The sequence below is a fragment of the Propithecus coquereli genome, unplaced genomic scaffold (assembly GCF_000956105.1).
Source record: "Propithecus coquereli isolate 6110/MARCELLA unplaced genomic scaffold, Pcoq_1.0 Scaffold23, whole genome shotgun sequence".
Lineage (NCBI taxonomy): Eukaryota > Metazoa > Chordata > Mammalia > Primates > Indriidae > Propithecus > Propithecus coquereli.
The window spans coordinates 3,193,943-3,207,967 of record NW_012147841.1 but is presented as its reverse complement, the minus strand read 5'-3'; the positions used below and the strand labels follow the sequence as shown (position 1 = coordinate 3,207,967).

General features: G+C 41.8%; 1 protein-coding gene across 2 annotated transcripts in view; it reads right to left on the bottom strand.

The window, feature by feature from the left end:
- Nucleotides 1–4,467: 4,467 nt before the first annotated feature.
- The window catches only part of SYBU (syntabulin (syntaxin-interacting)), a 67,390-nt gene continuing 57,832 nt past the window's right edge, over nucleotides 4,468–14,025 (bottom strand). For both annotated transcript variants that reach the window (XM_012645327.1, XM_012645326.1), the window contains exons 5-7: nucleotides 10,057–10,260; nucleotides 8,113–8,262; nucleotides 4,468–6,290 (exon numbers count right to left, since the gene is read on the bottom strand). In XM_012645327.1, the coding sequence (XP_012500781.1) occupies nucleotides 5,189–6,290; nucleotides 8,113–8,262; nucleotides 10,057–10,260 (1,456 nt within the window). In that variant the 3' untranslated portion in view covers nucleotides 4,468–5,188. The remainder of the gene's footprint in view (nucleotides 6,291–8,112; nucleotides 8,263–10,056; nucleotides 10,261–14,025) is intronic.

Here is a 14,025-nt window from a genome sequence, read left to right as displayed (position 1 = left end):
TATATTGGGTTTTGTTTTTTTTTAATGTTTAAAATACTTTTTAAAGAGGTATACCTTTTAACAAACTTGAATGCTACTAAAATATTCCAATCTTTTAATAAAACTATTCTGAGTAGCACTTAAACCTTTTTGAATTTTAAAATTCTTTGGAATTATTGTTATAACCATTAGTTTTAAAGATCATTATGATTGTGAGAAAATCAGTGGTCACAGCAGAGCACGCCTTCTAGTGGTTTAAAAATAATTACCTGATATAAACCTTTTTTATTCTATTTAGACTTTTATTTTTGTTCAGGACAATTTTGAGTCTGTGATATTCTTTCAAGATTTGAGTGCAATAAACAGTTTTAATTTCCTAGATTACTGCCTCATTTTGCACATTATACTTGGCAAAATTGGGAATAATAAAATTTTATAAAAGTGCTCACTGACCTCAAATGGAAGTGTGAAACTGCCCTAAACCTTTTAACATGAAAAACCCTCAAGAGAAAAACATGTCAGACCCAATGACCGACTACTTAGGGCCAATGATAAATGCAAATCACAGACTTCCTTTTTCTTCTGCCACAAATGTCAGAAACGCTTGGCATCCGAGTGCATTGCATTTTTTTCCCCTTTTCTGAACAGCTCAACTTGGAAAGGTCAACATATCCCTTTGGGAAAAATCTTCTTTTATAAGTTGGAATGTTTGCACACATAACTGTAGGAAATGTTTAACATTTGCTTTGATGGAACAGCAATTTGTGCAATAGAGTGGAATTGTTCTTTTTTTTCCATTTTCCTGCCTGTTTGTATATCGTAGGCCCCCAAATTACTGAAAGTAACTTTGAGGCAATTCTTTCTATGGGATCAGATCATCCTGTCCACAAAACCAGCCAACGCCTTGGGCTTCCGAAAGGCAAGCGTGTTCCATCTTTTATTTACTCCAAGGGACTCATTTGTAAGAGACTTTGTACTGAATAAAAGCAGTAATTTTCCATAGACTGTCCATGCTGAAACCCTGAAGAAGGAGGAGGGAGAGGAGAAAAAGGAGGAGAAGAAAAAGAATAACTGCTCCAGGATCTCATTTTTTTTGTTGTTGCTGTTAACTTTTATGCAAATTTATTCCAGTGTAGATAGGATATGCAGTGTCCAGTGTCTTAAATGAGTTACTTTGTTTGAATCTTTTGGTGTATGTAAAGGATACACAACATTAAGACAATGAAGCAGTTTGCAATTGGTGATCAGCTGCCTCCAATTTGATAATCAACATAAATATTTGTGGTTTGTGGAGAATTCATTCTAACCAGAGCCAATCATTTCTGTTCCTCTTGAATTGATGAAGAACAATGCTGAGCTGCATGGTTATATTTGTTTCTGTAGCAACAACCAGATACCAAAAACAGGCTTATAATTTTCTTAAAGTAAAAATGCTTTTAGCAACGACTAAAAATAAACACAAGGAGGGGCTTTAAGGAAGATACCAGTATCCAGGTATTGGTCTGGGCTGCACTACAGGAAGGGACTTGAGTCAGCACGGCCTATTATTTTGGGACATTTCCCATTACTCACCTCCAGAAATAGTTCCTTTTCCATCTTAGCCAAATCCCTCTAGTGCTGAGCAGAGCTGCAGTATGTGTGTTAAGTACAAATGTGTGCGTCCAAGGCACATGTGTATTCCCATAGAAATGTCCTATCGGAGACAAACCACCTCTCTCTATACATGTATCCTTGTGCCCTAGATCCTCTCTCTCCCTTGCAGCTTCTCAAGGGCTGCCCTTCTTCAATTAACCCTTTCTTTCCTGTCATCGATTTATTTCTTTTCACTGGCTCAATCACAAAAGCAAATGTGTTCTATCTCCTCTCAATATTGAAAAATAAAACAAACCCTTGACCTCACATCTCTGTGTAACTACCAACCACTTCCCTACTCTCTTTCACAGTAAAACTTAAGAAAACAAATTAGCTGCCCACATTTATTTCTACTCTCTTCCATTCACTTTTCAACCTGGCTTCAGCCTGGTTTCCATCCTCATTTCTCCAAAGAAAATAATCTTGACAATGTCATTAAGAACTTGTTGTCAAAGCCAATGGATATGTAACCATTTTCATGTTACTCAGTTTTTTTGTATGATTTCAACACAGTTGACGGCTCCACTCTTCTTGAATCACTCTCCTCTCTTGCTTTTCATAATGCTACATTCACCTAGTTTTCCTCCTACATTTGGGGCTGCCTCTTCTCCAGCTGTTTTGCTGGTTCTTCATCCTCCACCTCTCCAAATGGGGCAGTACCACAGGATTTAGTTTCTGGACTTTCTTCTTTACTCTCTTTGTGGACGATCTCACCTGTTCCCATGGTTTTAAATACTATGCGAATGCCAGGGAACCCCAATTTTGTAACTCTAGCCCTGACAGCTCCCTTGATTTCACATTCATATATGTAGTTACTCTTGACATCTCCACATAGATATTTTAATAGACATCTCAATTTTATTTTCCCAAACTTGTTTCTCTCAAACTCTTTCCCTTCTCAGCAAATGTCAGCACCACTGATTCAGTTGCTCAAGTCAAACACCGAAGTTGTCCTTAATTTTTCTCTTTTCCTTACATCCTGCCCGACATTTAATCCATAAGAAATCACATCAGTTCTATCTTCAAGCTATACCTTTAGTTATTCAACTTAACCTCTGTATCTACTTCCATCTCTAAATTGTCATAATCTCTCATCTGGATGATTACAAGAGAGCCCTAAATGGTGTCCCGGTTTCCATTCCTGCCCACACACAGTGCACTCTGCACCTAGCAGCCATAGAGTTAGAAACAGAGAGAAAAACAGATTATATCTGTTTAAAGTCATAAAGTTCATTGATATTTTCTCATTACACTGGGAATAAATTCAAGCCCCTACTATGGCTTTCCCCTGTGGTCTCCAACCCCAAGGCCGTGGACTGGTACTGGCTCATGGAACAGCAGGAGGTGAGCGGCGGGTGAGTGAGCGAAGCTTCATCTGCATTTACAGCCGCTCCCTATCACTCACATCACTGCCTGAGTGTCACCTCCTGTCAGATCAGTGGTGGCATTAGATTCTGCATTATAGTGAGTTGTATGATTATTATTTCATCATATATTATAATGTAATAATAGCAATAAAGTACGCAATAAATATAATGCAATTGAATCATCCTGACACCATCCCTGCCCTCCCTCCCAGTCTGTGGAAAAATTGTCTTCTGTGAAACTGGTCCCTGGTGCCAAAAAGGTTGGGGACTGCTGGTTTACACGGCCCCATATGAACCAGCTTCTTGTCCACTTCTGCGGTCTTCCCCCTGCCCCTCACTCTGCTCTGGCCACACTGGCATCTTTCATGCTCCTGTATCACATGCTGAGCCCTCTTCTGCCTCAGGGCCTCGGCAGTTGTTCTTTTTGTAACATTTTACCCCGCATCTTCACGATTGACTGTTTTTCATCCATTGGCACCAATGTTATTTCTTCAGGGATGTGTTTCCTTACCTTTACCCCATTACTCTTGGTCAAAACACCTTGTTTATTTCCTTCAAAGCACTTACCACTATCTAAAACTATCTTGTTTATGTGTTGGCATGTTCTGTGTCTTTCACAGACACAGAATGTAAGCTCCTTGAGGGCAGAAACCTTGTCTGTTTTCTTCACTGATCCATCCAGTAACGTGCCTAGCTAGCATGTGAGTACCCAATAAGCTATTCATTCAACCACTGTTTTTAGACCTCCTACTATGTGTCAGGTACTGTTTAAGTTCTTGACATACATCTGTGAGCAAAACAGAAAACCATAAAAATAGCCCTCAGAGCTATTTCAGCAGGGAAGATGGGTAATAACCAAGACTTAGTAAATAAAAAAGTGCTATGGAAGAAGAGTTTCTGAGTGAGAACTTAGGATACTCTCCAGGTCTCTTCCCTTTCTGTGGTAGAGTAGAAAAGGCACTTGCTTTGCAGACGCTTGAAATCCTAGCTTGTGGAGATGAACCTGGAGATCCTGAGCAATTTTCCTCTTTGAGGTTTAGCTCCCTTATCTGTAAAATGGAATACCTACCTCATAAGGTTGGTGTAAGGAATGAATGAATATAGATCAAATATCATCTTATCCCTTCCCAGCCACCCACCCTCACCCTATCATTCCAAGGGAAGGAAGGCATATGGCACTACCAATTTCTCCCTCTCCTGTACGACTAGCATGCTTAAAAATTAGCCCAACTTCCCTAGAAAAATTCTATACATGCTTACTGAATAAATACATGGACAAACAAGTGTATCAGTAATTTAAAAGTAAACAAATAAAGCCATTTATTTAGAAATTATGCTTTTTATATCAGGGTAGAAATCCTCATCTTTCCTTAATAATTATTTTTCCCTCTTTCTCATTTCTTAATTCCATTTTTACAGACCCTTATTAATAAATATGGAAGATCTGCTATTCATTTAATCTTTCTTACATAAAGAAGAAAACTCAGACATTATCTTTATAGGAGGATAAAACATTTATTTGATGGAAACACTAATCTTTATTTTCATCATGCTGAAGTGTGTGGTTACAAACATTTTCCAATAAAACACTATATATAATAAGCAAAAAATAAGTTAGTACAATGTAAACTTACATACAGTTTCATCAATTAACAGGTTTAAGAACAAACAAGCCATTTAAGACTCTGGAGCTACATTTAGTAAAAAATTCCAAACACTCAAACCTTATCACCCCAAGTAAGACACTAAAGAGCTATTCAAGACTTCTTCAAATCAATTACACGAATACATTTTTATTTTTGGTTACAGTCCCCTGCTATGCACAAGACCACTGGAATGCTGGAACAATCACACATTTTAAAACGGCACAAAGCAAAGCAAGGAGATAACATGCCAGCCTTAGAGAAGCTGTCTTGAAAGTGCAAACTTTGCATTTTCTCTTCCTGAACCACTAGGATAAGAACGGGTACCTCAGACGACACGGCAGGGTCATGAGCATGCTTTCTATGCCATACTGGTGGGACATTTACTGGAACTGGGTCTCCATGCCTTTGAAGATACCTCCAGTTTTAAACAGTGAACAGGCTTCGACGAAATATAGTGCAAATCAAATACCGAGGAGCAAAACGACAGAAGAGAGACTGCCATAGATCGACCTCCTACCTGGCACAACCCACACGGGACAAATTGGCACACGGTCACAACAACTTCTAAGTTTTGATGTGGAAGGCGGTGCGGCGGAGTGAATGCAGGGCAACCACACAGCAGCCCCGGAGCAAGGCTCCAATATTATAGACAGGATCTGTTCCCCCTCTCTGAGTACTGAATGCCCACAGAACGGTGGGGACCACGGGGGCAGCCACAGCCAGGAGATCCACCAGGAAACTGCGGCTCCAGTACTGCTTCACGACGCCCCCACGAGAGAGCGGGATGATACCATCCAACCTTTCCTCTGTGTAGGCTGCAAAATCCAGCTCTCTCATGAGGCTGTTTGCATGGGCTTCCACCTCCACCGTGGTGTATGGGGTCTCCACGGGAGACAAAAGGATGGCTGAGTTTGGATTTCTCGGCGTCAAATCAACCACTAAGGCAGAGAGGGACTCTGGGAAGCTCTCAGTGGAGTCAGGCGCAGACTCATCAGGGGATGCCGAGCTCGAGGGATAGAGGTCCCGGAGCTGCAGCATGTTCTGAATGAGCTCCGAGATGGCTGGGCTGTAGGGCACCACGTCGGTCTGCACAGCTCGCTCCACCGCCACGCTGCCGGCCTCCAGACCCACCGCGGGGAGCAGCTCAAGGACTTCAGCCCCTGGGGTGGAATGAACAAGCTCCAGGTCACCAGATTCTGTGGTGGTGGCTGTCACCATGTCATCAAACAGATCTACGCAGTCGGCCGTGCTATCTGCCACCAGCAGCTCGCTCTCAGCCCCTTCCCCGGTGACCTGCTCTTCCAGAGATAAGCCATCTGCTATCTTTCCGAGAGGGGGGTTCGGGGTTAAGCTTTTCTCTGGGGAATTACATGGAAAGTCCAGGCACAGTTCATCCCTCAGAGAGCCACTGTGCGCCATCTCCATGCTCTGAAGTAGAGACTCCAACTTCTTGTTTTGGATGTTTATGTCCACAAAGTATTTCTGAATGCCTTTATCTTTATCAGCCAAGCTGCTCCTCATGGTTTCAATGACCTGTTTGAGCTGTTTAATCTCTTTCCTGGCTTCCTTGAGTGCCAACTGGGCCTCCACCCGGTGGCATTCTTCCTCAATCCAGTCTTCTCGCATACGGGCCAGCTGGGACTTAAGCTCCACAATTTCAGTTTCCCTATGCCAAGACAAGTATGTTTGAAAACAAATGTCAACTTTGAACCAGGCAGCAAGCAATTCTGACACACAGCCAAGAAAGAGGTCATACTTTTCCACTTGAAGAATAGATGCTAAATCAGTTTTCAAAATTTTTTCTTTGGCATGCATTAGCCATGAACTTCCCCCCTATAATTGTAAAATGGCTAAAGCAGTAATAATAATCAGATTCTGAATCATAATAGCTACCATCATTTCCTTTTCTGAGTACTCAGTATGAGTCAGGCATTGCACTAAGTACATTATACGTTTATCTTCTACTCAAATACATAATATTTGAAATTTTATTATTAAAAACACTTTAGAGTCTCTTTTATCTTTTAGAGATATTTTACTTTTATTTTAGACATATTTTAGAGTTGCTTTTATCTCCATAGCCTACTTGTTCATAAATGTCTACAGTTTGTGGGAAAAAAGGCCAGTTTACTTTTAATTACCTGTTAAAGACAGAATGTGGACTGAAAAGTTTTAACCTTGCAAAACTGTTCTGATTTTATTCCATTGATAATTAAACATTATTTTTATATAATACATATATAATATAATCGTATTATATTATATAATGCTACTTATTTCAAGGACTTCGTGAAAAGTTGCTTATTCTATTTCCTTTCAGGTAGGATGATATTGAATTCATCCTACACTGAGGAGAATCTATCCTATTTTTCAGATCCTTCACAGGAACCTATTTCAACATCTTTGTTAAGAAACTTGTTCTTACATATAATTTCTTCACAGTCAATGTAAATATATGTCCTTATATTCCCAGAGGATATGAAGACCAGGCAGTCAGGATCCTCATATATATAAAGAGATGTTAGTATTGATTCTTTAAGTTTGGGCTTGGATATTTTTTCAAGTTTTGTTACTTTCCCATTCCTCCTTGCCTTGAATGCTCAAATCCTCCCATGGATTCTTCAAATCATAAACCAAACATTCCAGAAAGTAGAGTCTGACTCATCTTAGAGGTGAGTTTGGGTCTTATGTCTACTTCAGGTAGATGAGGAACCAAATCAAATTAGAAGATGGAAAATGTCCCTCCTTATAGCCTGCACCCCAAACTGCCCACGGTTTTATCAACCTAAGTCAGTGGATCTTCTCCATATCCAAGAAGCAGCAGTGGAGGTTTGGGCTGATTAGGTAGCCATGTGCTGAATCAGACCTCAGGCTCCCACAGAATGCAAATGCCACCTCACCCTGAGCACACAGCTATGGGGATCAGAGAGAGCTCTTCTAGGCTGTCCCTAAATGTTCCAGGGGAAAACCATCAAGCAGAAAAACTGGCCTGCCCCCAAGTTGCCAAAGGTCTTCTCTCTCTGAGATAAGATCTCTTAAATGTGGGCTTTTTTGTTTGTTTGTTTTTTTCAACCTTAACACTTGGCCAAGAATAACGAACCCCTCCCTTCAGCACAGAAATAGCCTGCAGAAATCACAATGCAAGCAGATATCCACTCTTGCAGAGAGATAAACAGGGCTTAATTGGCCCATTGTGTGTGACCCCTTCTGCTGGAAACATAGGACTGTTCCTGCAAGTGTTTCTGCCATTTAAAAATAGTCATGCACACACCCAATTCTTCACATCAAAGCTGTATATACCTAGAAGACAGCTAAATCACACAGAATTATGAAATGGCTCTTTTTTCAAAGACTGATTTTAAAAATTTGACAAAAGTTGAAATAAAGTCATTTTTTCCTTTTCTATTTTTCTATAGTTTGGGTTCACATTTCATTTTATGGAAAAAGAAACTGTCCTAAACCATACTGATCAAGGAATGCAGGTTCACCTCTCATGAAGTCGGCGCTCGGACTCCTTCAGCTTGGTCTTGAGGTGTCTCACTGTGACCTCTTTTTGCTGCAGGGGAGTCAAATACTGCTCTGGATTTGGGGGTCTGACACCATGATTTTCACCACAAGACATGTACCTTCCTGAACGCCTGAAACAATCCAAGTAATGAAATGTTACTTTTGATCCTGTTTCCTTTTCTTTAAAAAGTAATACACAATGCTATGGACTCAATGTTTGTCTCCTCTCAAAATTCACATGTGAAGATTCTAATTCCTTCGAAGGAGGGGCCTTTGGGAGGTGATTAGATCATGAGAGTGGAGCCCTCAAAAATGGGTTCGTGCCCTTGTAAGAGGAACCCTAGAGAGCTTTGCAGCTCTCTCCTTCCACCTCATGAGGATACAATAAGAAGTTGGCAGTCTGTATCCCAGAAGAAAGCCTTTCCCAGAACCAGACCATGCGGGCACCCTGATCTTGGACTTAAGTCTACAGTGCTTAGTCTACGGTGCTTTCAAGATTTGGACCAAAGTATATGGTACTTTATTGTAACCACCTAAACTAAGACACACGGGTAACAGCTTGAGAAGGAACGGCAGCTGTGTGCTGGGGTCTTAAACCCCAACAGTTGGTGACCTCCCTTCAGAAGGTAAACTGTAATATACCTGCCAATCTTAGGACTGTTCATTACTTGGAAGACTGAGGGGTGTGCAAGGGTTTGTGGAAGGGTTTGGGGCGGTAGAGAAGGAAGATTTTCTATGGCTTAGGAATATTCTCATACAAAATAATGCACAATTGTCTACAGGCCTGAGCTGTCAGTTCAGAGTAACATGCAGGACAAAGAGTGGGAAAGGTGGGAGGGAAGGAAGGGAGCATGATGACCTAACCTCCCACACAATATGCTACTGTCTAAAGATCCTGATTGTTATTAGATGAAATCAAATTGTTCTGATACCCATCCCTGATGTGAGTGTGCTGATTTGGTAGAAATGGAAAGTTCCTTCTTCTGCAGGGAACAAGTTCTGTCCTCTACTCCATGCTCACCAGTGTATTTTGCAAGAGAGGTGCTTGGTGTTCTACAAAACAGCCCTCACTGGAATTGTGGCCCCACTCAGGCCTGGCCAGGAGCTGGGCATCCCTGCTGTAAGAGAGCTGCAGGGACACCCAGAAGGAAGAAGCCCAAAAGAGGAGGGCTGCCAGCTCCCTCCTGACTCTAGACACAATCCCGGCCACTGCCGCAGCCGGCTCCTGAGTTGTCCAGCGTCCAGTTCGCACCCTCCAGTACTCCTGTCGTGGCCCCTTTGGATGTGCAATTTCTTCTTTCTGATCTGCACCCACCCCATACTATTAACTCCTTGCTTGCCCTTCCGATCTCACTTCCTTTCACTTCCTCAGGGAGGCCTCCTCCCCCCACCCCTTCCCTCCAGACTGAGCTGGGCCCCTCCCCACCTTTCACAAACTCATAAAGCAACAAGTGCTTACAGGGTAATTTTAATTTGTTTTTGTCATTAGGTGGCTAATATGTTCCTTCTCTGAGCAGTAAGCACGGGGGCCTTCTCTGTTGCTCACTGCTCTACTCCCAGTGCTAAACACAGTACCTGGGACTCGATAAACCTTTGGCGTTGGCATGCATGATTGAACACAGACAAGATTCTTCCCTATTCGGAGGGGTATTAGTAGATCCCTCCTACTGCCAACTGTGCCGTTTTCTCTCCCTGCCCAGGAACTGCCTGGACTCTGCATCTTGTTAGAAACTGTGGCTTGTACCCTTCCTGTACCGGCCCTTGAAAGATTAGCTGAGTGTGGGAAAGGAAAGACAAGTGTCTTGTTGCATAATAAGGCAGGCGATCAAGAGTTGTATATGTTTTTTTTTTTTTTCTTTTTTAAAGAAAAGCTTACCAAGTAGGAAAAACTAAGACACATGGATTAGGGGGTGAACAGGACTCACCTCATGATTGGGCTGCAGTCGCTTCCTTTGTAGGAGCCTGAGTTGCTGCTACTTGGGGAAGAAGGTGCATAATTGGGGTGGGCATTAACGGTGCTCAGCTGATTCCTGCAAAGCATGGAGAGAAGGTCCTTTTCCCGCGGGGATGGCGGGCTGCTGCCAGGCTTATAGGATGAAGCTCCATTACTTCGCCCATGAGGACCTCGACTGGGAGCAAAGCATGAAAAATGTTAAAATGCTTGGGGCTAGAGATGCCCAAGTGCCAATGTCTTACTTCTTAAAGCTAGTTACTACTAAGGAAATTCAACTTGCGGAGTAGAAAGGGGCAATATATTAGTGCAAACTGTCTAATATATTATTATTACGACAATTATTAGTGCACTGTCCTCACGAAGAGCCTTCTTCCCACCTGCCCAGTATTTTCTCTCCTTGTATCATCAGCACAAGCAACCACTCCCTCTGTTGTTCTTTCAAATAGTTTCTGACCACAGAGCTTGTTTTGGATTCAACCCAATTGCGTGCTAAGAACATACACAATGTGAAATGTTGACTTGGCTTAGATTTATTTTGGAGGCTGTTTTGAAACTGTGGTTTTTGTTCCAGTACACCTGTTTCAGCTTAGAAATATTTGGGTTTGGTTCAGGTTGGGTTAAGAAAATTAAGGAGGTTCACTTGGAGGATCGGGTATGGGAGTTGCCCATAAAGGAGGAGGAGAAAACAGGACAGATAAACAGAACCCACATAAATGTATCAAGTCTATAATTTTGACCAATTAACTTTTCTTTCCTTTTGATCCTCAATGACTTAACACAGCATTTATCATTTAACTACTGTTAAATAGTTATAACAGCCCCCTCCTGGTTCCCCTGCCTCTTGCCTCGCCCTCACCAGCAGGAGGCTGACCTGTGGCTGCCCTTGCCTTTCTAAAGTGAAGTTTGAATATCACTGCCTTCCTCAAAGCCCTTCAATGGTTCCCAGCTGCCTCCAGAATGAAGTCCAGACTCCTTGCACGGCTCACAAGGTGCAATCCTACCATCCCAAACAACCCCATCCTCCACTCCTCTCCCCTCCTCCCCCTGTAGTCCAGAATTCCAAACGACTTACAGTTTCCTGAGGGATCCATGCTTTCCACCAGTTTTTGAACTTAAAATTTCCTCTGCCTTGAACATTCTCCTGCTCCCTTTGCTAAGCCCCTGGGTAATATCAGGATACCTCCTACTTCGAGATCGATGGGAACCCACTCTAAAAAGCCTTTTCTGAACTTTTCTTTCCCTAGGCCAGTGGAGGTGCCATTCTTTGGTGCTCCCTAAAACTCTGTACAAACTTTCACCATGGAACTTATCCCATGGCATTTCAACTGTATACTTGCTTGTCCTTCCTGCTAGACTGGGGCTTCCTTGAGGACAGGAACACAGCCTATTCTTTACATCCCCACTACTTTCTGGCACATGGTAGGTACTCCCTAAATGACTGATGAATAAACAAATGAGGTTTGAGTCCCTGGCACTGCCACTTACTAGGAACTTAGGCAAGGAAGCCACTTAACACGTGGGGATGGAGATTATACACACACACACACACTTTTCTTGCCTTTCTCACAGAGTTGATCTGAAAAATCAAATCAAAGAATGTATGTGGGTGCATTCCATAAGCTGTTAAGTGTAACTCAACTGTGGGCTATTATTACAGGATTAACTTGTTCTAACTTCACTCTTAATCTAGTTCCAGAGATTTGACACCCATAGTGTAAGGAAGCATCTTGAGAATATTGAAATTACTAAAATAGGATAACAGTTCTGTGTCAGGATTATTACTTGATGGCATTACAAAAAATAAAAGAGAACAAGGTACCTTTCATATAACAGTACTTCTTTTTAACAATCCCCTCTTTGCAATTTTAACTACAGCTGCATCCAACTGACACTTCTCAATGAGATATGTGTGTAAATGGGGATACGAGAGTGCGTGTGGGTATACCTGGCTTCCAGACCATAATTACTTATCTAAAATCAAATATAATTTCAACTGGCTGTCAACCTAACAAATCACACATAAATAAAACATCACCAAATTCTAGAGTTAAAAGTTCTTCGCTTTTGAAATCATTCAAATGGACTTTCTTTCCTTTTCCTGAGAAGGGGACACTTTATATGGAACAGATGGGCTGATGGCTTTGTGACAAACCAACTTCAGTGGCACAGGGTAGGAAGAACTTCATGAGGAGCTGAAAGGCACATGTACCCTGGCTTGGATTTTCTTTTCCATGCTTCACTTCTAAGTCTGGCACCAACCAGATCAACATTCTTAATGTGACTCTGAGAAATATGGAGGATTAACCACTACAAGTTAGGGGAGAATGTGAAGAGCTGTCCCTAGTGTTTACCTGGGGAGTTCTCATCCAAGTTAACCTTCACTGAGGACCTTCTATGCCCCTAGGGCTGTTCTAGCTGCTTCGTGAACATTGTTTAGAAAATAAATTATTGGACTCTTTGTAATAGATAACTTTTAAAAAATAAACACACTTAAAATATCAGTTCTGTTCTTTTCATTTAGTTTAGTTCAAATGCTAACATATGCAGGTACAAACTCTTCACGGATGATGATAAAAAACATTTTCAAAGAAGCTGGGATTCCATGTTTGTCGATGCCAACCTCCTCAGCCCACCCTCAGCCCATCCCTTGCTCTGGTGGACAAGGACAATGCAGTCCATAAAGAGGAAAGGAAATTCTGCTGACCCTGCACCCTTTTGCAGACCCGAATACAGTAACCAGAAAGTCAGAGGAAGGAAGTGAAGGAGAACCCGTGGGTGACCCAGGTGAGTATCTGTACCCCAGCCAGGGCACTTTACTATTACTGTCACCACCATCATCACCGTGATCATTGTTAGTGCTGAATTATGTCCCCACCCCAAACTCATACACTGAAGCCCTAACACCTGGTACCTCAGAATGTGACTGTATTTGGAGACAGGGCTTTCAAAAGAGAAAACTAAGTTAAAATGAAGCAGTTAGGGTGGCCCCTAGTCCAATTTAACTGATGTTCTTATAAGAGAGGATTTGAACACAGACATGAACAGAGGGAAGACAATATGAAGACAGCCATCTACCAGCAGAGGAGAGAGGCCTCAGAAGACATCAACCCTGCAGACACCTTGACCTTGGACTTCCAGCCTCCAGAATTATGAGTAAACAAATTTCTGTTGTTTAGGCCATCCAGTCTGTGGTACTCGGTTATGAAGCCCTAGCAGACAAATATAATCACCACCACAGTTAACGCTGTTACAGTCAGCAACACCACCACTGTGTCTATGAGCATTACTTTTACCACCACTGACAAAAAACAACCATTTATGGACCCTTTTACTAAATTCCGGGCACCATGTCAGGCACTCACACATATCATCAGCTCATTTAACTCAGTGAGGCAGATGCTATTATTACCCCATTTTCCAAAAGAGGAAATTGAGGCTTGGGGTCATAAACATAACAAATTGACCTCAAGCCCAGTCTGACTCTAAAGCCTAAGGTTTTTGTTGTTGTTGTTCTCCCAATCCCTTCTATCTGCTTCTGAACAGATTATGTTTTAGTTTATGAAAGAGAATTCCTTAGAAATATCAGCAGAGGTGGCCATCTATTAGATGAGGTAATTTGTAAGTCTTTAAAGTTTTGTTTATAAAATCACCTGTCAAAACATTCTCACCAATGCTACCTATTCCTCATGTCTCCCACCCAGCCTTCCTCCCAGGAGCTAATTCTCCCAGGAGAAAGGTCATTTACCACAGGAGGAACCAGCCAATTAAAAGGATCTCAAGCTACTGCAGAGTTTGGCATAGATTTAAAAAAAAAAAAGTGGGGATAATAGATAGCACATTCCCAATTTCAATTTTTCCATCTATTAATTTTTGTTAAACCTTTGAAGTCTATTATTGCTTGGCTACAATACATTCTAGGATAAGCATATAACTGATTTGC